The sequence below is a fragment of the Strigops habroptila genome, chromosome 1 (assembly GCF_004027225.2).
Source record: "Strigops habroptila isolate Jane chromosome 1, bStrHab1.2.pri, whole genome shotgun sequence".
Taxonomy (NCBI): domain Eukaryota; kingdom Metazoa; phylum Chordata; class Aves; order Psittaciformes; family Psittacidae; genus Strigops; species Strigops habroptila.
In genome coordinates, this window is record NC_044277.2 from 23889091 (window position 1) to 23915780 (window position 26690).

Consider the following 26690-nt stretch of genomic DNA (forward strand, 5'->3'; position numbering starts at 1 on the left):
CGTCGGCCGAGCCAAGATGGCGGTGGACACCGCAACCGAGCTGCTGTTTTTAGACACGTTCAAGCACCAGAGCGCGGAGGTAACGCGGCGCGGGCCCTGCTGGCGCGGCCGCTCCCTTATTCCCGGCTGCTTCCGCGCCCTCCTGCCCCTGCCGGCGCCGCGGCGGCTGCGGAGGGGCACGGAGCGCCGCTGGGGTAGGCCCCGTGGGTGGCCCTCACCTCAGCGGGTGGGCGGGCAGCGGGAGCAGCCCCCCGAGGGAGCCCGCTGAGGGGTTCCGCCTCCTCCCGCCGTGCTGCCGAGCCCCTCGCGGTGCGGCCGTCCCCGCGCGGGCCCGGCAGCCCGGGGTGCCGCGAGCACGGGCTGAGGGAGGGCGCGGCGCTGGGAAGGGAGCGGAGGCTCAGAGGTAACGGGGAGGAGAGGCGAGCGGGAAGTAAAGAGGATAAAACTGATTTGGGAGGTCCGTAAGGGAGGAAGGTAGGGAAGAGGGTCTGTGAGATGCCTGACCCTTTTCTATAGCTAATGAGTAGGAGAAGTAAGAGATTCTCCTTAAGTGTATGCAGCCCACGTGCATCGTGAACAAAATGAATATTTCGGGCTTGCTTTAGCAGTGGGAAATCGTGCAGATATTCCACTTTGAGGCTATTGGAATCCTGAGCATCCTTGAAGCTGCTTGTGTTACAGCAGATTTGCCCAGGGCCCATCCCAGTGCTTCAGGGAGGAAGATGGGGACCATAAGGGAAAACAATAAGTGTTGTGTAACACAAGGAAGACGTTACAGAATCATAGAATTTCTCAACTCTGTTTGTGGACAGGCATCAGGGAAAGAAAAAGAAATATTTTGAGCTGATGTTGCAACAAAAAATAAATGGGAAGTTATTGTGGAGTCGTTTCTGAGTACCATGGTCAGGGAAACCCTTGTGTATTTTTAATTCTACTATTTAAGACAGCACTGGGCAGGAAATGCTCACCACTGCAGTTCCCCTGGGTGGGAAACACTGGCCACTTCTGTTCTCCCCAAGGGCAGTGTGTTCTCTTATTGAACATTTTTAATTGCCTGTAGTGTTTTCTGGCACTTTAATTCTTGCCCCAAGCATTTCTAAACCTAAACCATATTGAATTTTTACTTAAGCAAAAAACAAAATGCGTATTACATATTGCAGAAAAGCCTTCCTTATGTCATACTAATTATTCAGCTAAATGATTCATGAGTCTTGCCTTGGAGCTTGTGGTTCTTCATAGTATCATAGAATGGTACCAGGCAGCTGCTCGCTCAGCCCCGCTTCAGTGGGATGGGGAGAGTTGGAAAAAAAAGTTAAAACCTGTGGGTTTTATCTCAACTACAGGTTAAAATAAGAACATTTTAATAATTAAAATGAAGTACATTATAGCGCTAATACTACTAATAATAATTAAAAGGGAAATAACAAAGAGAGAAAGAGATCAAAGTAAACCAAACCCCCAACAAACAACAGTGATGCACAAGACAATTGCTCACCACCTGCTGACTGATGCCCAGCCTGTCCCTAAGCAGCAGCTGCACCCCATCCTGCAGCCAGCTCCCCCGGTTTATATACTGGGCATGACGTGCTGTGCTGTGCTGTGCTGTGGAATACCCCTTTGGCTAGTTCGGGTCAGGTGTCCTGTCTGTGCCTCCTCCCAGCTTCTTGTGCCCCTCCTCACTGGCAGAGCATGAGACTGAAAAGTCCTTGATTGGGTTAAGCACTACTTAGCAACGACTAAAACATCGGTGTGTTATCAGCATTGTTCTCAGACTAAAGCCAAAACACAGCACTGCACCAGCTACCAGGAAGAAAATTAACTCTATCCCAGCCGAAACCAGGACAGCTTCAGTTAAAGAATGTCTTTATATGCTTTCAGTTGGTCATATGGTTGATACATGTGTACTATTTTGTGAGTCTATACATGACAGAGTTGATGTATAAATTAAAAAAAGACTTACTATAGTGAATTTAGTGAGAGGAGACTTTCAGCATTAATTGTTTGGTGGCTGCTATGTGGGAAGTCACTGTGTCTTTATGATTGCTTCCTAGTTTACACAGACATGTTTTAGGAGTGCTGAAGCATTAGAATTCATTATATTTGCTATTCCTTTCTGGTAAACAGAAACATTATTTGCAGAAGGTTTTTAGATGTCGTTGCAAAATTGGGGAAATAAGCGTCATACAGAATTTTTGTACAGGTCTAGTGAAACAGATTTGTAGTGTCATTTCTAACATTACATTTGTAATAAAACATTTGCTAATGTTTAAAATTAAACCACACATTTTCTTTTTAATTATAGAATTGAAATGTTTTATTAAAAGGACCTTTAATAATTGAAGTTCCAGTTTTTGTCTTTACCAGCATACTTCGTTAGAAAAAACCCTATTACTGTTCCTTTTATTCTCGCAAATAAAGGGAGCCAGTTACGTAAATAAGTAACACTTTCTCTAAGAAAAGTGTTAAATATATGAAAAGTGCCAGAAGAGTATAAAAAACCCTTTTCTGTGTAACAGTGTTTAACAGTGTTCAGCATTTTACTGAATTGAATTTTGTGATTTGTTAGGATTACAACCTTAATTTGGTTAATGAAATTCTTGAACTGCATCATGTTTGCATTTTACATTTCTTAGACTTTCTTTATTCTTTGTTTTGTAGCAAAGTACCAATATAGATGTAGTTCGTTTTCCATGTGTGGTTTACATAAATGAAGTACGTGTCATTCCTCCAGGAGTGAGAGCTCACACAAGTCTACCTGACAATAGGGCTTACGGGTAAGTGAAAGGTAGCAGGTATCCAATGCAGGGATACCTTGCTGTTATTGTTTTCTTGAACTTATGTATCTCAATAGAACCTCCAATATAAAAGCGTAAAATGCGTTTATGTCTCTGCTGAACTTGTAATTATTTTGGGGAATTACTTAAACAGTATAATTTAAAGTTTCTGCCCCTCCACTTGTTAGTCCTACTTACTCTGATAAGGAGCTCAACTGAGTTAATTTTTACCTCTGTTCTGTTTCCAGAGAGACATCTCCACATACATTTCAACTGGACTTGTTTTTCAACAATGTCAGCAAGCCAAGTGCCCCTGTTTTTGATAGGCTGGGGAGGTAAGCACCTTCAGGATTAGTGCGTGGCTTTGTTATCTACTTTTTCTTCCTGAGAATATTTTAGTGCAGAAAACGCACAGCAGAAAATCTGTATCTCCAATGCTTTTCATGTTTGGTCTGGGTTTTGCTGGTTTGTGCTTTTGCCCTTCAATCTGTGTGGGAGGACAGAGGTTCATGCTTAAAAGAAGAAAAGATTCTGATGTTTGTAAACTTACAGAGCCCGTGTAAATTTATGGCAAGTGTTTTGTAGAAATAAGTGATTTTGCACTCTTGTCTTTAAGAGCGTGTATTTGTTCAGTGTTTTGCTATTGGCTTATGTGTTTAGTACTGCTGTGCTTCATGTCTTTGAACATGCTTTATGTTAATGGAAAATAACTTCTTGCATTTTATTTAACAGCCTTGAATATGATGAAAACACTTCAATTATATTCAGACCCAATGCAAAGGTAATGGAATGTGATTTAAACCTCCTTTTCTACATGGTCATTTAGGTATAAATATGGTTGCCTGTGGTGCGTTAGCACTGTGTAAAGCATTTGCTGTTTAAGATCTTATTCTAAAATCTGCCTGTAGTTCAGATACTCATCACTTCAGAGTCTGCATCTATAATGGCATGAGTTGTAGAACATTTGATTGCTTGACAATCCCTATGGAGATTAGCAACAGAACTATCCATTACTTAGGAGCAAAGATAAATGAGAATGTTGTGGCTGCAGGCCGCAGCTAAGCACATCATTTTCAGTTTTGTTTGGGTTTATTTTACTCAGGTCAGGGTATGGCCCATGGTAATTTTTTTTTAAATTCTCATTAATAGGCCATAATAGATTAGGCAGTATGTTGTGAGAAGTTGAATGCCTTTAGAGAAAGAATATTTATTTGGTGTAATGACTGATATATTTAAAGTTTTCTCAGTTTTCAAAATGTGGCGTAAAGAGGCATTTTATTGTTCTGTTCTCCTTTCTTGCTTTTATGCAGATACTGATAGAGTGATACTAAAATAACTTGTCTGAAGTTGTCTTGTGTAGTTTTTAAGTGCTTTTTGTTTAAAAAAAACAACAGGTCAACACGGATGGATTGGTTCTAAGAGGGTGGTACAACTGTCTGACTTTGGCAATATATGGCTCAGTCGACAGGGTAATAAGTCATGAGAGAGAGTCACCTCCTCCACCCCCACCTCCGCCACCACCTCCCCAGCAACAGCCTGGTTTGAAAAGAAACCCAAAACATGGTAAGCCTTATGAGAAGACAGAGATTTTATTTTAAAGAAGTATTTTAAAAAATTAAGCATTATAGTACCCCATCTGAGAAAAAACCCAAACCAAAAACCAAACCCATAAATCAGTTCTTTCATATTTTATATTTCAGTGGCTTTGTTTTTCTAGCTTCATGTCTTTGTCCTTAAGTTTTCTACTTTCTTTTTTATTTATATTGAATGTTTTTAAGTAGGTTCTTGTCTAGTGCTTTTTTGAGAGTGGGTTTCTTGATCTATTGTTAGTTACTTAATAAGGTCCAAATGCAGTTTAATTTGTGTGAACTCATTAAAATTTGGATGATTGGTACCTCAAAAAAATTTATTAGAACAATACTAAAATCATAACAAGAAAATTTCACATTCATCATTAACTTCCCTTTTGTGACTTGTATGGAAAGTACAGAAGAGCGTTTGCTTTGCAGTGGTGTTAGAATGGCCATGAATAGAATCTAGGATCAAGTTTCTGCTTCAGTGTTAGTTTTAGACTTAAAATTAGAACTGTCTTGTTCAGGGTACAGCTATTGAGCTGCAAAATTTGAATACTCTCTATAGTAAAAACCAGTTATAAACTGTAAAAAACAGTTGATTAAATTGTTGGTTTTTTTATTTTTTTTAATTTAACTCAGATATTACTGGTAGAGTTACAGTATTGCTAGTTCCAAAGCCAAAAATGGCAATTACCCTTGTTAGTTTTAACACAGTATGATGTTAAAAACCCATCAGTGGTGTTAGTACGCTTGCTTATTGATGTAGTTCTTGTTTACATCAAAAGTGATTTCAGAAAACTGCCCCACATATTGCAGATGCAGAATACAGATTGCATAGCTGGGAAATGAAGATGTTCCCTAGTCAAAAGTAGCACTGAAAAACTGAAATTTCCTGCTTCTATTCTTGTGATTCCATTAAATGCAAGCTTGTATTTTCACAATAAATACAGTTGATGGAGAGAAAGAAGACCAGTTCAATGGCAGTCCTCCAAGACCGCAACCTAGGGGACCAAGGACACCTCCAGGCCCTCCTCCTCCTGATGATGATGATGATGAACCTATGCCTGTGTCAGGTAGAATGAGAACAGTCTGTTTTATCTGCTGCACTCTCTGTTTAGTGGAGGCAGGATTCTGTGTTCCTGCCCAATGTGAAGTTTCCCATCTGCTGTAACTTCTGCTGGACAGATGCAGTTTTAGGAAAGGGATTTGAAAGAAGATCTGTTCGCTATGTTAAATTGTATCCATTTAAAATTTAGTAGATAGCAATTCTATGATTCTGTATAACTGAACATTGGATTTCAGAGAAGTACTCTTGTACTCATTCCTTAAATTTTGTATATATTTTTAGTGGTTGGGGAAAAAGAAGATGATGTGGACCACAGGGAGGATTACTTTGAGCCCATTTCTCCTGATCGAACATCCATTCATCAAGAAAGCCAGTATTCTGACGATGGAGAAGTGGAGGAAGATCAACAAGAAGAAGGAGATGATGAAGATGATGTGGATGTTGAGGATGAGGAGGATGAGGATGATGACGACGATGATGATGATGGGCATACAGTAGAGAGTATTGCTGATGAGGAAGAGGAAGAGGAGGAGGAAGATGAAGATGACGAAGAGGGTGAAGAGGAGGAAGAAGGTGAAGGTAAGTGAAGGCATAAAAAATGAAAAGAAAAAGAAAGTCAGGTTTATGAAATGTTGATGGCAGTACCATTATGATGACGAGATGTAAAGAGAACTGGATCTTCTTCACTTGGTCATTGCACCATTGCCCGCCTTATTTATGGTTCTGTCATCTCTCGAGAACAGTATTTTGCTGTGGAGTATTTATTCCTTTATAGTAAATCTATAAAATATAAATTCTATATATAATAAAATATAAATTTCTGTAAATAGAGGAAAACAGGCACGGCTCGTATAGGTAAGAATGAACATTCTATTTTGTTAACGTGTACCCTAGTTAAACTTTTTGCTTTATACATTCTTTTGAATGTCTCTTTTATTGCATTAAAAATCTGACAACTGGGGCTTTCACTTGTATCTAGAGAGAGAAAGCTTTCTGTATGTTAGATTGTTCTCTAACCAGTAATATTTGCATTACATAAATTATTACTTTTTATTTTGAGAAGATTCTCTGCAGTTACAAACTGGTTTATTCATAACTGGTTTTATTTTGTAACTGAATCTTTTTAGGAGATGATGGATATGAGCAGATATCAAGTGATGAAGATGGAATTGCTGATCTGGAACGTGAAACATTTAAGTATCCAAGCTTTGATATTGAATATACTCCTGAGGATCTGGCATCTGTGCCAGCTGTGACATATGAACCTTTTGAAAAGGAGCTTGGACCTCTTTTGTACTTCAGCTGCCCTTACAAGACTGTATTTGAAAATGAAGTTGGTAAAATAAAGGACCAAGACCCAGAAAAAGAAAATTCAGGGGCAGTGGAAGCCTCAGTTAAGTTAACTGAACTGTTGGAATTATATCAAGAGGAAAGGGGTGCAAAGTGGGTCACTGCATTAGAAGAAATTCCAAGTTTAATAGTAAAAGGATTGAGCTACCTGCAGGTCAAAGACACAAAGCAAGACTATATTACCCAGCTAGTAGACTGGACCCTGCAAGCTTTAAACCTTCAGGTAGCTCTCAAACAGCCCATTGCTTTGAATGTCCGACAACTCAAAGCTGGGACAAAACTGGTATCATCGCTGGGAGAATGTGGGACTCAAGGAATAACAGCACTCTTGCAGGCAGGAGTTATTAATGTATTATTTGACCTCTTGTTTGCAGATCATGTATCATCCTCCCTTAAACTTAATGCTTTTAAAGCTTTAGATAGTGTTATTAGTATGACTGAGGGAATGGAAATGTTTCTCAGAGGTGACGTAGATGTCCATGAAAAAAGCGGTTATCAGAAACTTGTGGAACTCATACTGTTAGATCAGACTGTGAGGGTAGTTACTGCTGGTTCTGCAATTCTGCAGAAATGTCACTTCTATGAGATTTTGTTAGATATTAAAAAGGTGGTTGATCAGTTAGCAGAGAACACTCCTCCTCTTCCTAATCACACGGAGTCGGAACAGGACCAGGACTTGGCAGGACTTGAAAGAACCAACCAAGAATATGAGAATGATGTGGAGGCTCCTATGGACATGGATCATCTTTTGGAATCTTCTAATATAAGTGAAGGAGAGATGGAAAAACTTGTTAGTCTTCTTGAAGAAATCTTCCATTTGATGGAAACTGCTCCTCATACAATGATTCAGCCACCTGTGAAATCTTTCCCAACCATGGCACGTATTACAGGCCCTCCAGAAAGGGATGATCCTTACCCTGTCCTGTTTAGGTATGGCAATTGCAAGTTCACTTTCTGGAGCGTATTTCTGCCAACTTTATGTAGGTGTTTTTTAGCAGTGACCTTGTTGACTCATGCTTTCTAGATGTTTTGCTTTGTGCTTTATTATAAACTCTGGGAGAGTTTAATAGTAAATGTACCTGTTATTTTGTTGTCTTCCAATCAACTTATTAGGTATGTAACAAGAAGTCAACCTCTTGTTATTACTAGTATCATGCTAGGACTTCAGTCGCATTCAGTTGTGCTAGGTGCTGTATCAGTGCATGTTCGAAAAGTGATTTTCCCTTGTAGTTTTGGAACACATCTATATGCATGGATAACACAAGTCTGGAGTACCTCTGTCTGCGTGCCAAAATGGCAAGATGCACGCCAGCCACGATTAGAATTCGTGCAGTTGTGTCAGCATAGCTCAGTGTTTCACAGCCCAGGCGGAGGAGCTGAGGCCTGCCTGCCATCAGCCATTTAAAGCATCCCATGGGTTATTTCTCTCAGAGCAAGTTTCTGTCTAGAAAGTATTTCTCTAAATGCTAACAGGTTGCTTTCATAGTAGTGGTGTAGGTCATGGCTGAATATAAGTACATGCAAAGAATCTTCAAATCACCTTATATGTATGCCATAGTGATTGATTTCTTAGCACACTTAGCACTTGTAACACAGCGTTGATGATTATTCAAATACAACAAATTTAATAAAATATAAAGTATTATTTTGGTTGTAGGTAAGGTGATGGTTGGGTGGTTTTTGTTTCTTTTGGGATTTTTTTTGAAGATCAGCATTTTATATTCAGGTATTTACTTCCTGTAAATATTATAGTGAGTATGTTTTATAAGATTACATGCTTGTACTACTTCATAATCAGTTATTATTTCTCATAGTGCACAGAGCAGTAAGTTCTGAAGCTAGGAGGCATGTAATTTTATATAATGTTATTGTGCAGTGTTGACAGATGATTGTAATATTGCTGATAGTTTTCCTGCTCTTTTTTTGTTTCCCAGGTATCTTCATAGTCACCATTTCTTGGAATGCATTACTTTGCTACTGTCTATGCCAGTGACGGGCGCACATCCGGGCGTGCTGCAAGCTATACGAGATATACTGCGCTTCCTGGCACAGTCACAGAAGGGGCTTCTTTTCTTTATTTCTGAGTATGAAGCAACTAACTTGTTGATTAGAGCACTTTGTCAGTTTTCTGATCCGGATCAAGAGGAAGGTCTCCAGTCAGATGGTGCCAATGAGGATACTTTTGCCCTGTGGCTCCTGCATTCAACACAGACGTTACAGTGCATTTCGGAATTATTCTGCCACTTTCAGCGGTGCACAGCCAGTGAGGAGACTGACCATTCAGATCTGCTGGGAACACTTCACAACCTTTACTTGATCACCTTTAACCCTGTGGGAAGATCTGCTGTGGCTCACGTGTTCAGTCTGGAGAAAAATCTCCAAAGTCTTATTACTTTAATGGAATATTATTCCAAAGAAGCTTTAGGGTAATTTATGCATTTACTTATATCCTTTAGGTTTTTCTGGTTTAAATGTATCTTTTATAAATAGTTCAGTAAGTCTAAAATACTTTTTCTTTTAAATCATTATGTTTTTATTTAAAAATGAAACAACCTTTAAGTAGAAGAACGTGGTAGAAAATCAGGTCTGTTGTTTGTAACCAACTACTTAATACCCAGAACCTGTGTAGGTCATCCACCAAGGTGTTGCAACGTAGGTCAGGCTTTTGTCTATGTGAAAAAAATCAGTAAGTAGGCAGTTTTCATCTAAGCATAGAATTCGACTGTGAAACAAGTAAAAGATCTGACTGGGGAATCTGGACACTGCACACTTCGCTGGCATGGGAATCTCTCAAGTTCTAAGTTCTTACAAGTGCTAAAACCAGTCATTATTTGTTCAAGGCCAGGCTGGATGGGTCTTTGAGCAACCTGGTCTAGTGGAAGGTGTCCCTGCCCATGGCAGGGGCTTGGACCTAGATGATCTTTGAGGTCCCTTCCAAACCAAACCATTCTGTGATTGTATGATTATTTTCTCTGCACAGGCAGTGTTACTGCTTTAGGTAGTGGTACTTTTAAAACAAGATTTGTAAACCAAAGTTATGGAAAAAACATTTGTGTGCTGCTCAGCTTGCTCTCATCTTTTGTGGAAGGTGAAGTAAATATGAAGTCAATGTAAAAGAAAGCTTTCACTTTTCAAAAAGCATAGGAGGAGAAGGGTTTGGGGTTTTTTGTTGGTAATTGTATAGGGCAATCCTTGGTGAAGGTAAAAGTTCTGTGGTAAAAGTTCTGTAGGTAGATTTTTAGGGTTCAAAGAATGAAAATGTAACAGAAATCCAATTGTATTAGCTGAGATCTAAAGAAAACTCATATTGTTGTTTCAGAGACTCAAAGTCTAAGAAGTCAGTTGCTTATAATTATGCCTGCATCCTTGTTTTGCTGGTGGTTCAATCTTCCAGTGATGTCCAAATGCTGGAACAGCACTCGGCGCCTTTGCTGAAGCTTTGTAAAGCTGATGAAAATAACACCAAATTGCAAGGTACGGTATGTGTCATCATCAACAGGATTGTTTGAACTATAGAAGAGACCTTTCGTATGTGGGTAATTGGTGCTCTACGATCATCTGGTTTGGATGATGTATAAAATGAAATCCCTTTTGCAGCTGCATCTGATTAATTGAATCACTGAGATAATGTGTAGGGTTTTTTTTTTTTGTTAATGGGATTTAAATAGGAAATTGTTTCTAGTTAGCTTATTTTTCAAGTGACATTAACTACCATTAAGTTTGGTAATTACAGGAAGTTTGAAAATATATCTGTGTTCAAAATAAGAGAGCAAATTTCAGTAGAAATGGACTAACTAGTCAGTGAGATTACTCTTCTTTTTGTTGTTCCCTTTAGTGATGTAGCCTTACAGGGTCTTTGTATACTAATAAATAATCCTGAGACTTGTTTTCTGGCACCTAGGCCAACTGGCATGGAATAATGCATGTTACTCTGTTACTATATCTTTTGAGCCAAACTGCATCTTGGTGTGTTCCCTGGCTTGTGTTGTCTCACGTCTCAGGCCCAGGTTATTTGGATAAAGGTGAATGGGGACTATTCTGACACCTGAATGTTGAAACTCTGATTCTAATGTCCAGAGTTGTGCTCTGCACTGCATAACTGTCTTGTGTGGGCATACCAGCAATTTCTTCCAAAATTTAAATGCACTGAAAGAAATTGGTATTCTTCAAAGTTCTAGTTTAATTCCCTCCTCTGCCATATGTTTATTTCTTTGCTCCTTACCTGATCATCAGACAGTTTCATGAGAAGCAGGGCTAGTTTGTCAAACCAAATCATGAATAAGTCTGAGAATAGTTGTCAGTTCATACCCAGTCAACTGTTGAACCTTCACATTTTTTAAAATACTTCCAGGAATAATAGGTTTTAAAACTTTAAATGTCTTGTCCCCAGAAATTGGGACTTTCAGGTTACTCTGGACTAACAGACTGTTAATCTGTAAGAACTTCCAGAGAGAGTATGTGTTACTGGTGCAGAGATTGGCTCCATTTGGGCATTTAATAGGAGTTTTGTATTCTGTTTGTAGTAACCTGTTATTTACATTAAGGGGAATTTGCTCTTGATGGCTTTTTCTTTAGGTGACAGTGGGACCCTCTTTTATAAAATATGTATGTCTTTTATAAAATATGTTTAATTAAAAATCCTACAGATGATAAATGACAATTATGAGTGCTTGGGTTGACTTGAGCCAACTTTTGTCCATGTATGTGAGGTGTATTGCTTGTGCTGAAGTCTTACTTTTGTTGATGCTTTTCAGCTGGCTACAGCTGCAAAGTGTGCCTCACAGATTTCACACTTGGCCTTGGTATCTGCTGTGTAAATTAAGTACATTTTTCTTGAAAACATGTTTTATGTTCATAAATGCACTGACAAGTTACTTGATTAACTCTTTTTGGTTTTTTCTTTTCCCCTCAGAGCTCAGCAAGTGGCTTGAACCTTTGAAAAATCTTAGATTTGAAATAAATTGTATTCCAAATCTCATTGAATATATCAAGCAGGTTAGTAAAATACAGATAGATGCTATCTTTTAGTTGTGCTCTATAAACTTAGACCTTTTGTAGCTTTATATTTTATCTTAGGTATGTACTAACTAACATAATATTAAAAAATACATACTATTATCCAAAACAGATGTTTTCATTGAAGCTTATGATTTAGGCCAGTTCTTGCACTCAGTTATATTTATTGGAAGAAAATCAGATAAATACATGATGCAAAGATCCAACTATTTAAATCTTTCAGCTTCCCATAAACCACAACACAAATGTTGATCCCCCCTTTTTTACTTTTGTCGTATTTGTGACTATTTTCCAAAAGGTGGAATAATTGAACTTAAATGAATTTTGTGGAGTATTTACAGTCACTAAATACAGAATGTGAATAGCAAGCTAGTGATATACTTGTTGTAAAGTTCTTCCTTGTAATACTGGTTGGTTTTTTTTCTTCCTAAAAGAATATTGACAGTTCAATGACCCCAGATGGAGTTGGTCTTCCTACTGCACTTCGTGTTCTTTGTCATGTTGCATGTCCACCGCCTCTGGTAGAAGGTTGGTATATTTGTACTGCTTCACATAGAATCTTGGTTTTTTGAATCTTCTACTTAAACGTGTCTAAAGTGTAATTGTGATTGCCTGGGAGAAATTAGACATACAGAAATGTTATTTCTTTTCTGTACAGGTCAACAGAAAGACCTTAAATGGAATCTTGCAGTTATTCAGCTCTTTTCTTCTGAGGGAATGGACACCTTCATCCGGGTGTTGCAGAAGCTGAACAGCATACTTATTCAGCCTTGGCGACTCCATGTCAACATGGGCACCACGCTTCACAGAGTTACTACGATCTCTATGGCCCGCTGTACACTTACTCTCCTCAAAACGATGCTAACAGAACTCCTCAGGGGTGGATCTTTTGAATTCAAAGACATGCGTGTTCCATCAGCACTGGTTTCTTTACACATGCTCATGTGTTCTATTCCTCTCTCAGGCCGCTTAGATAGTGATGAGCAAAAAATTCAGAATGACATTGTTGATATCTTACTGACTTTTACACAAGGGGTTAATGAGAAACTTACCATTTCTGAAGAAACTTTGGCGAACAATACTTGGTCTTTAATGCTGAAGGAAGTTCTCTCTTCAATTCTGAGAATCCCTGAAGGCTTTTTCTCTGGGCTTATACTGCTTTCAGAACTGTTGCCTCTTCCACTGCCCATGCAGACAACTCAGGTATGGTTTAGATTTATTTAGCTTTTAAAGAATTTTAAGTATGTATAAGCCTTAGACCATTTTCATAGTTGTGGAAAAAAACAGATACATGAAAAAGTGAATTAAAGTTTCTGTAAAGCATTTGTGTTCATATAGATTCTCTAAAGGTATATCTTTTTCATTAGAAACAAAATTGGTATTATTTGAGCATCTTTTAAAACTGGCAGTCCTATGTCACTCTTTAGTCCCTTGTGAAATTATCTAGACTTCATTCTATTACTTAAATAATTGACAATGAAGCCTTTGAATTTAATCCTGAATGCCAAACTCTCAGTATATTAAGGCTGTCCTTTCTTTTTGGCATGGATCTTGAATCTGTGATCTTTGATAAGTAGGCATAAAAGGTGTGTGACAACCCATGCTCCTGAAGGAATACCCAGTTTGCTGGAATCATGCCCTGTCATTCAATGATAATAACGAAAATGGCATTCCATGTTTTTGATGTAGGACATTATTAGTACTTAGTCTTTGTAAATATCTTCTGATAGAATTCAGCTTTTATTATGAAAGGAGAAACCTCCTGTCCTTCTGTTCCTGCAGGTAATTGAACCACATGATATTTCAGTGGCACTGAACACCAGGAAGCTGTGGAGCATGCATCTTCATGTCCAGGCCAAACTGATACAAGAGATAGTGCGATCTTTCTCTGGTTCATCTTGCCAGCCTATCCAGCATATGTTGAGACGTATTTGTGTTCAGTTGTGTGACTTAGCTTCACCTACTGCTCTTCTTATCATGAGGACTGTATTGGACTTGATTGTAGAAGACCTACAAAGGTATCTTTGTTTCCTATTGCAGACATTTATCTAATGAACTGTTAAATTTACCTTGGTTCTGTGCAGTTGATTTAGTAGGAAGAAAATACTTTCAGAAATACTGCTTATCCATTATGAACTAAATGAATTCTCAGTCCACTGCTATATACTGTGTCCTGAGAATGCTTAAGGTTGTTAAGGGACCATCTCATACTTCTAAGTTTTGATGTAGATAGTTTCACATTCCTTGTTTATGGTAAGTATTTTAGGAAGATTTTCTTCAAGCTGTCCCTAAAAAGCTTTATCTCATCTGTGAAGCACTTGTAAAGGACCTAGCTGATATAAATAAGACAAGTAGGCCAGTAAAGTTCGCTATACTGGGATTTGCATACTAACAGGGAGGTGTGTAGATATTTGTAAGCTCGGGGAAGTTGAATACCACAAATTCAGAGGGTTTGAAACAATGAGTATACTAGGTTAAATGCATGGTAGATTAGTTAATTTTTGATGCAACTGGAAGTCATTTAGTGAAAGTTGAACAGTTTTCAAAAAGTAAATGAAATTGTAAGTTTAAGAATGTGGATTAGGTGGGGGTTTTGAAATGCAGAATTATATGACTCCTGTAATGGCTTCTTTTATAGTTTTTTAGATCACTTTAAAACAGCTTTCTCAAAGTGCGTTGATATCGTTTCAGCAACACAGAAGATAAAGAGAAACAGTACACTGGACAGACCACTCGATTGCTTGCTTTATTGGATGCCCTGGCTTCACATAAAGCTTGTAAATTGGCTATTTTGCATCTTATCAATGGAACTTCTAAAGGTGATGAAAAGTATGCAGAGGTTTTCCAGGAGCTCTTGGCTTTGATGCGATCAGCTGGGGACAATGTCACTCATCAGCAGTGCGCTGAATATGTAACTTCCCTTTTGCAGTCCCTCTGTGATCAGGTATTTCCTATATTTATTGCAAAACATGTGCTGATAATTGTAGGAGACAGATGAAATGAGGTTATTTCTTAGGTGCCTGCTTTTTTCCAAAAGCAAGAAAAAAATCGTTGTTGAAATACAAAAAGCAAAGAACGTGCATGGTTGCTGCTTTGGCAAACTTGCTGTCTTGGTGCTCTTGAATGTAAATCCTTTTGGTTTATGATATCTCTTTTTCATTATGTGCACTATTCTGTAGCTTACTAAGAGACCAGAATGTCAATGGCACGAAGATTGACTGTCCTCTCAGCTGAGAGAGGGATTGTCATTTCTCCCTGTGGGTCACTGGCAAAACTTGAGTTGTCGCAATTCACCTCTTACGTTGAATGAATATGTATCCCTTAGTTATGTAACTGAAACCTCTCAAAAAAGTATTCCAATTGTAAAGAGATATATGGTATGTTGCTACCATAAACCTCCACCATTAAAAAAAAAGCACAAGTTACCAGAGCGAGGTAAGAAATGTTATCTGGAAACTGATTCATAGACTAGCCCTGGTAGTTTCTCATTAGTTGGGTACATGGATTTGCATGTCATTATTTTCCTTACTAGTTGCATGTATTGATTTGCTTTAGTGCTTACCCACTTATGCAAAAGATGTTTGGGCATTGTTGGTCAGTAGAGATTAATTAGCCTTTTGCGTATATATAAACAAGAGTATTTGTATCTTTGCCCATGCAAATTCATTGTGAAAGTCAGTCTTGTTTGATTTGATGTAAAATATAGAGGGGGCAGTAGATCTTGAAACTTGCTAGGTGGTGTCTGTAGCCTCTGAATTTTCATAGAACCACAGAATTATGGAATATATGAAATTGGAAGTGACCCATAAGGATCATCGAGTCCAACTCTCTGCTCCTGGCAGGACTACCTAAAACTAAACTGTGTGACTAAGAGCTTTGTCCAGATGCTCCCTGAACTCTGACAGGCTTTGTGCCATGACTGCTTCCCTGGGGAGCCTGTTCCAGAGACTGACCACCTTCTCAGTGAAGAACCTTCTAATGTCCAACCTGAACTTCCCCTGATGCAGCTTCATGCCATTTCCTAGGTCCTGTCACTGGTCACCAGAGAGGAGATCAGCACCTGCCCCTCCTCTGCCCCCTCCCCGTGAGGAAGTTGTAGTCTGGGATGAGGCCACCCCTCAGCCTTCTCTTCTCCAAGCTGAACAAGCCATGTGACCTCAGCCACTCCTCATATCTTAGGGGACATAGATTAAGGGACAGTTTGACTACCTAGGCAAGAACCTGTAGGCATGTTATCCAGTGACTGGCTTTCACCTGTGGTTCTGCTATCACATTTCACCCTTTGGAGCTTTTATGTTTTTAAAAATCAATAATGATTTGTAACCCTTAGCAGAATCAAAATAAAAAGGAGACTCTAGATTAGTATTTTACTGGTCAGTAATAACTGAAATACTGGAACAAGATGGTAAAGGGGTAGTGAAAGGACCTGGTGCTTCTGACTTGGTGTATGGTTTATACTTACTGCTGGTATACAGAATGCATTTTTTACTAAGTGTATAATCATTTTTTATAGGATATAGCTCTCATTTTACCGAGTTCATCAGAAGGCTCTGTGTCTGAATCGGAGCAGCTTTCCAACTCCTTACCAAGCAAAGAGCTGATGCCCTTAATTTGTGACTGTCTGATGGAAACATTAACTAATTCTGAGAGCAGTTACAATTGTCTGCTGCAGTGTATCCGAACAATGATGTTCCTGACTGAGCATGACTATGGCTTCTATCACTTAAAGAGGTATGGTGTCCTAAGAGGTCACTGACTACTTAAAATTATTTAAAAACTTCTGAATATGAAACCATTTCCTTCTCATCTAGTAGAAATGTTGAGATTAAGGCACCTGAACTTTTATTTCTCTCTGGGGCTTCACTATTTTACTCAGTATTTTGGTCATACTTTACTTGAGATTTTACTTCTGAACCATTTCTGCAGTATGTCTACAGGAGCACTTTGTTTTAAGAAACAGAGAATTGAAAAAAGGTTTATGCACTCCATTTCCCCACTCCAAGGCTGGAGGACTGGAATGAGATAGGGTGTTCGTGTCCTTCCGTTTTGAGTAACTCAGTAGTTAGAGCTCTCATCTGGGACGTTGGAAAGCTGTCTGACATTCCCTCTATTTTGAGGGGATTCAGTTTGCACTTCCCCACAGTGTCCTGGCCTCCAGGCAGTTAAGGCTTTAGAAATGAGGGTTTGGGTTCTTTTTTTAAACTACTTAATGTTGATTCCACTGCCTTTTGAACAGAACATCTACATGCATTGGACAGTATTGTGTTGTTCCTACACTTAATACCTCTCCCTGTCCATTGAAGGTGAGGTGTAGAGAGGCAAGAAAGTTGTGAGGTTCCCAAATTGAAAAAGGTAGTACCTGGAACCTTGTCAATAAAATGTTGTTCAAAACACACTTCTGAGCAGTGCTACAGACCTGTGCTGCTCAGACTGCAAGCAGCTATACAACCCACAAATTAAAAACCAGCAGGTTAAAGATGCTGTTGTTACCATGATTCTGTATGTCTAGCTGTCAGCTTCAGTGCACAGCTTTGCTATTTCTGTGTTGACAGTTACCTTTCTGGTTTGTTTCTGCAGTTAGGCAGCTTGGGATGCAGTGAAATCGTAACATGAACCATGATCCTGCTTTATGCATAAGGTCCTTTGCAAGCAAATGTTTCTGTACTCCTGTTTCTTTGCCACCAGAGATGAAAAAGTAATTTCTTGCAGGCTTTAGGGTATCACTGTAGTACATATATCTGTGTATGTGCAGTCTGAAATAGCTGCAGACAGCACTGGTGAGAGCAACAGTTTACTACGGTGAAAATAAAGAAGGTCCAGCTTCTAATATTGATAACTGACAACTTGATAATTGTAAAATTTACCAGGTTTGGTTTGCATATATATTGTTTGCTTGTGACTATTTCACTGTAACATGTTTTAATGTATGCACTAATCAAGTATTTTCTCTCTCTTCATTATGGAAACAGCTCCCTAAGAAAACACAGCAGTGCTCTCTACACTGTATTAAAGCGAGTAATAACTAGTTTTAGCAAAGACACAGGTGAACTGGCCTCTTCTTTTCTGGATTTCACACGGCAGATTCTGAACTCCGATACGCTGGTAAGTGACTGGGTGTTGGATACTTAGAGAAACTCAGCTGCGTTTCTCTGACATCTGCCGTGTGAGGCACGTTGAGGAGCAGTTACTTCAGAAAGCAGCTGACTGTGCAGATTGCTGTGTAAGGCTTTTCCATCAGTAGTGTTAATGCTGTCTTTAGTTTTTAATGAAAGCTGGGCAGAATAGATGTTTAGTAAATAAGGGGGTATTTCGGTAGGCACAACAGCACAGTGATTCATACTGATGTCTTAAGTGAATAGCATGCCGTTGTGTCCAGGTTTAAGATTTGTAGCAACCTATTAGAGAGTTGCTGTATTGGTCTGTACTATATATAGAAAGGAATCTAAAATATTTGTTAATTCTGTGATACAGACCTCAGCTTGTCTAGGAAAGGATTGCATTCATCTTGATGCAGCATCTAAACTTGCCTAGTGAAGTGTACTTTATTAAAATACTTTGTATTATATGTTTTTAAATCAAGAGATTACTCTTGTTTTGCTAGATTTGCTCTAATGTAGGTTTGAATTCTGAGGGATTTGCAGTCCAGAAATATAATGAATATTTATGTGTGCTTATTTCTCACTTGCCAAATGTTTCAGGGATGTTGCGGAGATGACGGAAGCCTTATGGAAACAGATGGATCTCATCCAGGCAGAACGCTGGGTCTGACTACTGCAGAGTTAAAACATCTACTACAGAACAAAGAAGAAACTCCAGAAAACCTGCTGCTTGATCTGGAGAAACATGTCATGGTAAAAGGATTTAAATGATTGAGTTGATGTCGGGGTGTTGTATCTGAACATGCTTTTAAAACAATATAGACTACCCCTCCTTGACAGGAAGGGTGCACAGCTCTGTGGCACACCTTGTGGAATTGGTAATACCTGTTGCCGTTGTTTTAAAACTGATGCACAAAATCACCTCTTCTGTGCAGGATGGATTCTGACTTCACTGTTTGCCTTGTGGTAATGGTAAGGAGTGTCAGGTAGGGCTGGTATCCCCTTGTGCTGAGAGTATTGGCACACACCATAAGAGCACAGGTAGTTAACTGTGTGTTGAAAGGCAGCGAATCATACAGCGGAGAGCATTGGATAGTGGTGAAGCAGATTGTTAATGTAGTAAGCAACAGGAACCACTGCTTAGCAGTGGCTTGATGCTACTGGTGGCCAGTAACAAGTGGCATACCCAGGAGTCAGTACTGGGGCTGATAGCGTTGGATGTTTTTCATCAGAAACCTGAATGATGGATACATCTTCAGCGAATTTGGGGATAACAGTAAGCTGTGGAAGTGACTAAAGTGACAAATAGCAAAGCCTCAATCCAGAGGGACCTCAATAAACCTTGTAGCTTTGATGGAGCAGAAAGCTTCTGTGGTTCATTATGAAAAATGCAAAGTTCTGCAGTGAGAGCAGGATAACCTCATGCCTTGATGTGGGCTGGACTGAAAAGGGCCAGGTGATTATGGTGGATGTTAGGTTGAACCTGGATCAACAGCGTATGGTCACTGCAAGGCAGATTGCTCTGAGCTGTCCTGGAAGGAGCATGGTCAGCAATCTGCACACAAGGCAGATTGCTCTGAGCTGTCCTGGAAGGAGCATGGTCAGCAAATCAAGGGACCTTACTGTCTCCCTCAATGGGATGCCAGTGAGCTCTCATGTGGAGAGCTGCGTTTGCGTCTAGGCCAGCTTTGCCCTCTCACCAGTTCCAGAGACATCTAGGGGAACTGAAGAGTGTTCTACCAGGGTGGTCAGGGACCTAGAGCACATGTGCTGTCGAGAGAGGATGAGGAAGCCAGGCTTGTTCAGCCTGGTGAAGAGGGCTCAGGGGCTATCTCAGAGCTACTTAGAGCTGTTTGGGAGATAGTAACAGAGGTGGTGCAATCAAACTCCTCTTGAAAATTCCAGATGATAAAACTAGAGGCAGTTGCTCCAAATTGTGGCTTCAGAGGTACAGGTTGGCATTAGGAGGAGGGGGGAGGAAATCACTGAAAAAAGTGCAGCACTGGAACAGGTTGCTCAGGGTGGCTGTGGGCATGTAGTGACAAGGTTTGTTTTACAGCATACCGAGGAGCTTCTCTGCTGTTGTTTGTGTACTCAGGTGTGTTAGCCTCAATATTTGTGGATGGACAGACTGTTTTGTGTAGTATCCCTCCCCTTTTTTTTTATTAACGAAAGCATATTTCCTCCTCTGAGGAGGGAAAAAAGTTCTGACTCGTGCTGTGTTGCCTTAGGATCGTTCTAAGGAGGATGATGGCCTTGAATCCTTACTGGACAACATCGTTGGAGTGAGGCAGATGTTGGAATCAGCGGGTGATTCTTGTCCACTGAGTGACCAAGATGTGGAGCCTATTCTTTGTGCACCAGACTCTCTTCAGAATTTGTTTAACAACAGGTAAAATGGTTAAATATGTGAGCATACCTGTGACTTACTTAAAAAAATGCAATAATTTATGCATGAGTATATTATAAACAGAATCTAGACACCACTGTTATCACTACTACCTACTAGTCCTACTATATTTAATTTCATGTGAGTATCAAGGGTAAGGCAGCAACATTCACCCCAGGTTCTATAATGCTGTGTGTGCTTGCAGTTGGTTGTCATTCTTAACCAAAGAGGCATTTGGCATTGTTTTATTGCAGGACTACATATGTGTTGGCAGATGTGATGGATGACCAGCTGAAGTCCATGTGGTTCTCACCCTTTCAGGCTGAAGAAATAGACACTGATCTGGACATGGTAAAAGGCTTCATTAACCTAACTGGAGTGGGTCTAAGAATGAGGGTCACCCTGGGCTAGTAGCGTCAGGAATTCATATGGCCAAAGGGTTTGTTTTCCTGAACTCACCCTGGTAAATTGACTCAGATACTGGGGCTGGCATTTGTTACAGGTTGTTATCAAATGCCTTCAGGTTCACTCGGAAGCAGCAACAAACCCAGCACCTTCTGCAGTGCTCTAATGCAGAAGTCATCTCCTTTAGAGGAACAGTTGTGTCAGTTCTAACCTGCTCCTGCATTGCTGCTGGGGCTTGACAGCAGTTTGTGTTAAATGTAGACAAAGAATATGATTTATTTTCTTTTCCTTGCTTATCTCTGTCCTTGCAGTAGTACCCAGAGAGCCCAAGAGCTACACTTTGTTAAAGATATCTTTGCTCCGATGTGGCAAAAGTGGAAAAAATGGCACTAGTAAATGAAACTTCCTGCACAAAAACTTGTCACAGGATTTGAACCTCGATTTGTATAATCTAAACTTTAAATGTCATTTTGAAACACAGTAACATTCTTTTTTAAACTAAGCAGTTGGCAGTGTCTTAACTTCTTACTTGAGAAATAATTAGTGCCTGTTGACTGCTTTGCTTTCATTCTTTTTTTTATATACTCTTTTTAATGAACACGCAGAGGTGCTTGTGTTCTAATTTCTTAAGCAAAACCAAACCTGATGATTCCTGTATAAAAGCAGCATTGATAAATGTATAAGACTGTAGCTTCAGCAGAAGAATGCCTCACTGTAGGTCATTTAGTGACAAGTGCTTGTACTTAAAAACTATGCCCTTGCCTTTGCTGAGATTCAGAACCATCAAGGCAATTTTGCTGCAGCTCTGCTGCTTCTTTGTTTTGTTACTGCTGCTTTTTTGAGCCACACTACTGCATGCAAAGGTGCTTTTTTGCTGCAGTAGAAGGACCCTCACTGAACGTCATCCATCCTCATGCAGCATGTTTTCTTCTTCAGAGGAGCTGGTGATGATCATTGTGATAAAACTGAGCTATCATTGCAGGTAAAAGTTGACTTGATTGAACTGTCAGAGAAGGGCTGCAGCGACTTTGACTTGCAAGCTGAATTAGAGAGGTCATTTTTGTCAGAACCATCATCTCCTGGACGCACAAAAACCACAAAAGGCTTCAAACTCGGCAAGCATAAGCATGAGACCTTCATAACTTCAAGGTAAGATGAGTGTAAAGAGTAAATACTGTGTTCAGCACTGATTGTATATTCTCAAAATGTCAAATACCTTTCAAATTGCATCTCCAATATGGAGAATGCCTGACCTTCAGTAGGAATCCATTTTTACATTAAATAAATCATGTTTTGTTATGACAGTGGAAAATCTGAGTACATAGAGCCTGCAAAGAGAGCTCATGTTGTACCACCACCAAGAGGAAGAGGCAGGGGAGGATTTGGGCAAGGAATTCGACCACATGATATCTTCCGCCAGAGGAAACAGAACACGAGCAGGCCGCCCTCCATGCATGTGGATGACTTTGTTGCTGCAGAGAGCAAAGAAGTTGTTGCTCCAGATGGGATACCACCAGCCAAAAGGCCACCGAAAGTGTCACAGAAGATTTCTTCGCGTGGGGGGTTCTCCGGGAATCGTGGAGGACGAGGAGCTTTTCACAGTCAGAACAGGTTCTTTACACCACCTGCTTCAAAAGGTATGTTGTTTCCTGTATTAGAATTGGAGTAAATGAATGCTAAAAATGCTTCAGGAATACTAACCCAATTTGCTAGCAGTTAATCATCCATGGTGCGAGATGTTCCTGAAGCAGTGTTGTTGAAATAAGTTGTTTAGGCACTAGGAAAGGTTCTCTCAAGTGCTGTGGAATTAAAACAAAGCTGTGAGTTGCCTTTCTCTCCCACTTTTACAAAAGGAGTTAGCTGTTTTCTTTTAGTAAGTGTTGAAGTGCTCCAGAGATGCAGTCATAAAAATAAAAAGCATTCTCTACCATTTGTGACATGTGAGTTCCTGAAATCAAGCATCTGGCTTTAAATGAGGCTTTTGAATAAAAGGATGGAAGATCCTGACAAGAGTAAGATGCAATTGTCAGTGAACAGAGATTCTAGCTACAGAGTGTAAAGTTTCTTTCATACATAGACAAGGTTGCATTCCTTTTCATCCTGTAATTAGGGCAAGTCCTTGCACAATAGAAACAGAAAATACTTCTATTTAGTAAAGGTATTAAATACTAGCATTTACTTTACCAAAAAACCTTAAAGTACGGGAGTCTATCTTCCTATACTAGATAATGTGAATTCTTTTAAACTTGATTTCATGCCTGAAAAATAGGTATTTTCCCCAATTTTGTGTATAATGCGGTAACTTGTAGACTTTGAATTGGAATACTTGAGGGTATGTTGATGCAGAGTAGCTTTATCTATTTGAGTGATGTAAATGTTGTATTTGTTACCCTGAATATTGTGAAGATTGAGATGGAAACCAGAAAGCGATGGTTGCTCAGCGGCGTGTGGGTTTTTCTCTCCCTATCCAGGAAATTACAGTCGTCGTGAAGGTGCTCGAGGCTCAAGCTGGAGCGCACAGAGTACACCCAGGGGAACCTACAATGACAGTAGAGGTGGTCAAAGCAATTTTAACAGGGGTCCACTGCCACCACTGAGACCATTAAGTTCAGCAGGTACATGGTATTCATATGGGCATCGAACTATAGAAAATTCCTTGAATTTCATTTTTGCTTTACAAATGAAACCATGCAAGGATGCTGCAGACACCTTGAAATTCAGCAAATGTTTTAAGCATATATGAACAGTGGTCACTGAGACTGTGTCCAATCCAACCCAACTTTCCTACCAACTGCCCTGTAATCCGTAGAACTTGCTGAATTGAACGCTTGATCGCAGAACCTTAATTTTGCATTCAGACTTTTGCAGTTCGGTTCTCTTCGTACCTACATGGTAACTATAGAGCCCATCAAAGCAAAAATACTTGCCTAAAAGAAAAGTGAGAATTAAGAGGAGAATCCGGACGCGGTTTGTGTCTCATCCTGATGTTGTCCTTGCGCTTTCCCAGCAGCTACTACGCCTAGGGCTTTTTTTTTTGTTTTTTCCAACTGAGTATACTTTTCTTTGCTTTAAGGCTACCGACCGAGCCCTCGGGATCGCGCTTCCAGAGGCCGGGGAGGAATCGGACCATCTTGGACAAGTGCTAATAGTAGTAGCAGTGGTGGCTCAAGAGGGAAGTTTGTTAGTGGAGGCAGTGGAAGAGGTCGTCATGTACGTTCCTTCACACGATAAAATGAGACCCAATGGAACAGCCCAACCATGTGGACTTGTGTGAAGATGACAAAGGAAAGAGCGGCACTAAAGGACCAATTCAGAGTTACCTCTCTCTGAAGGACACCAAGAGAATATTTTTGCCTGAAGAAAAGTTTTTGTTGATACAAGACTTGAAATTTCAATAAAATTCAAGACTTTTTATGTATAATTGTAAAGTTTTTGTTCCTTTTGAAAGAATGTTTCGATTTTTTTGTGGACTTCAGTAGACAATGCTCAGTAAAGAACCTCTTTGAGTTGAGACTTCAAGAACTTCTAAAATATTCATTGTGCCAAAAGAAAGGTACAGGCGTTCTGTGTGTGACTTACGACCGCAAGAAGATCAAATATATATATGTATATGTTAGGCAATTTTAGTTTTCTTTCTCTCAGGTTTAGAGCCATTAGCCCCTTTTTGGTCTTTAGCCAGTCTGAGTTATTAATGAATGAGGTCCATCTGACAGCAGCTGAAGTAGCAGGTGATAGAAGATTGACTGAAAATGATCTGCGAAAGAGTACAAATGTAAATGTGATTTGTGTAGGGTTTGTTGTACATCTCTGGGAATGTGAGTAGACACTTAAACAAGATCACGTACCTGCTAAAATCAGTAGAAAATCTGTCATTGACTTAAGGGAGAACAAGGCGACGTTCTAGCATTTACTGCTCCAGCTCATGCATTAGGAGCACAAGTTACTTCACTGGACAACAGAGTATGCTTTGAAGTTCAAAGGCAAGGTGCCTGTACCCTGAAAGTCTGGAGTTACTTGTTGCCTGCCTCTCTGCCCACTTACTTACATAGTTGAGGAGAAGGCGCAGAGACATGTCTGAACTGTAGAACCATGCAGTGAAGCATCGATGCTAATCCTTCCCTTTCTCTAGATGGTTGGGACTTTTGTTCCTGGTGTTAGACTGAGATGTAGTGCAAAAAGAAACGTTGAGAAGAAGGAATTGGTAAAGAAATGTTACCTCTGGATTCAACTCTACATTTATCTTGTATTTAACTCGGTCGTTGAAGTAAGCTTTGTACATGTTTGCATTCCTTTGGGCTCCATGGGATTCCATAGAACTAACTGGTTCTCGGTAGCATTTTACTGCATTTTTGGATGAGGTGAGATACATGTACCATTTTACAGATGTGCTCCACTGTCAGACTTGGCTGAGCCTGATTTTCAGTTACACTTTGGTCTCCTGGCATTACAAAAGTGCTCTAAAGGGGTCTTCATCTGTTTAAGTAAGGCCCAGTTGTAATGTTCTTGTTCTATGTAAGCTTGCATTGGGCATCTTGTTTGCCCAGACTCATGAACTTTACCACCCAATTCTAAGTGTTTCTGAAGTTTGATAGTACTTCAAATTGATTTTATTTTTAGCTCTGTACTGCAGAACTAAATGAAATGGGCTTTTATCTGAACCACAGAAGGTCCCTATTATGTGTCCTTTCTCTGTGGGGACACTGGGACAGCACCCACTGTTTGAGGGGTGATTGGTTTGTATGAAGTCAGTTGACATAAACCCCTGCTCACTGTCTGGGTGCAGTTCAGGGGGTCGAGTCAGTGTACAAAGGTTTAAAATAACACAACAAAGATGTGGATTGGCAGCCAGACGATTTTCTGAATGGTAAAATGAAAGGAAGCTGTAAAGTTACTAATAATGCAATTGCAATGACTACAATGTGTGGAGCTCTCACCACGTTACAGGTATTGATGCTGTTTTTTAAGGAGCGCTGCACAGGTATTTTCAAAGCTGAGCAGCTCCTTTAGACCATGTGTTTAAGGTGGTTTTATATTTTTAGAACCTTCCCTGTGTTGGAAGCTCGCAGGGACACCGATCAGCTGTTTTCTGTCAGGGGATTTGAAATGAAAAGTGTGAAGCATGGAATAAATATGTAAATATTCAGTCTTGGTTCTTGAACGTTTAAAACACATGGCATGTCCCACCATGTCGTTTTCAGTCTAAGAGGAAACAAAAGGTTGAATTGTTTGATGTATGCAAGCTCTGTAAATTTAGCTGAACTTGAAAAGAAGTATACATGTATCATGGTTTGGTTTGGGTTTTTTAAATGAATTTAGATCTGTGACCCTTCAATGCAAAGCGGTTCCTTTCTTGGATAAAGTCAACTTGAAATAATGCTGTTTGTTTAAAACTTAGAGGTACTTGGTTTGCTCTTTTAAACTGGATTCCTACCATGAGGGATTAACACTTTAAGTATTAAATTTTGCTTTTTATACTCTGCCCAAAAAGAAATGTTCAAGTTTTGTGTCCTGACCGGAGCGCCAGAACACTGGAAATGTGTGGATGGATGGATAGGTGCAGGCAGATATCAGGTTATCTGTGCTCTGTAGCTGTGCTGTGCAGGCTTGCAGCCTTTTTTTCCCCACTAACTCCTCCCCTCAGGCAAGAGCATATGCTCAAGGCAGTAACAGAGTATTGAACACAGCAAATTCCTGCTCTAGAGTGCTCTGTGCCGATTGCTTAAGCAGATCATCCCTAGATCACACCTTGTGAACAACTCTGTTGTTTTCCTGTTCTTACATGTTCATATCCCATGTGTAGTGTGGCTGTAGTGGCTGTGAAAAACCTGTATTGGGAACAAGATCCCTTCAGTTGAGGGAATTAATGTTTCCCGTAGCGGTTTATTCTCCTGCTGCCTGTGCAGGACTGGAGTGTCGTGCTCCTGTAGTCCAGGAGCTTTCAACTTTGGGTAGCTCTTTACCTTCAAAGCGGCTGCTCATCCCATGCAAAACTCCCACCTGTGAGGCAGGAAAGAAGTC

At 39.9% G+C, this 26690-nt stretch overlaps 1 protein-coding gene across 1 annotated transcript; it reads left to right on the forward strand.

The window, feature by feature from the left end:
- On the forward strand, positions 1-26159 carry VIRMA (vir like m6A methyltransferase associated). Its single transcript, XM_030511195.1, has 24 exons — positions 1-79; positions 2659-2774; positions 3023-3109; positions 3507-3555; positions 4169-4337; positions 5299-5421; positions 5697-5993; positions 6542-7694; positions 8699-9190; positions 10084-10238; positions 11677-11759; positions 12215-12308; positions 12439-12983; positions 13563-13798; positions 14472-14724; positions 16294-16511; positions 17750-17882; positions 18479-18631; positions 20110-20270; positions 20522-20618; positions 21655-21821; positions 21978-22309; positions 23144-23287; positions 23746-26159. The coding sequence occupies exons 1-24, from the start codon at positions 17-19 to the stop codon at positions 23901-23903; spliced, it is 5478 nt and encodes a 1825-aa protein (XP_030367055.1). The 5' UTR covers positions 1-16; the 3' UTR covers positions 23904-26159.
- Positions 26160-26690: the final 531 nt, after the last annotated feature.

What these genes read in the sequence shown, in the direction of transcription:
- VIRMA (XM_030511195.1), top strand. Translation starts at nt 17, where the DNA reads ATGGCGGTGGACACCGCAACCGAGCTGCTGTTTTTAGACACGTTCAAG. An exon ending in TCCACCGCCTCTGGTAGAAG is followed by an intron (nt 12,309 to 12,438) that starts GTTGGTATATTT and finishes TTTTCTGTACAG; the next exon opens with GTCAACAGAAAGACCTTAAA. An exon ending in GGCTTCTATCACTTAAAGAG is followed by an intron (nt 16,512 to 17,749) that starts GTATGGTGTCCT and finishes TTATGGAAACAG; the next exon opens with CTCCCTAAGAAAACACAGCA.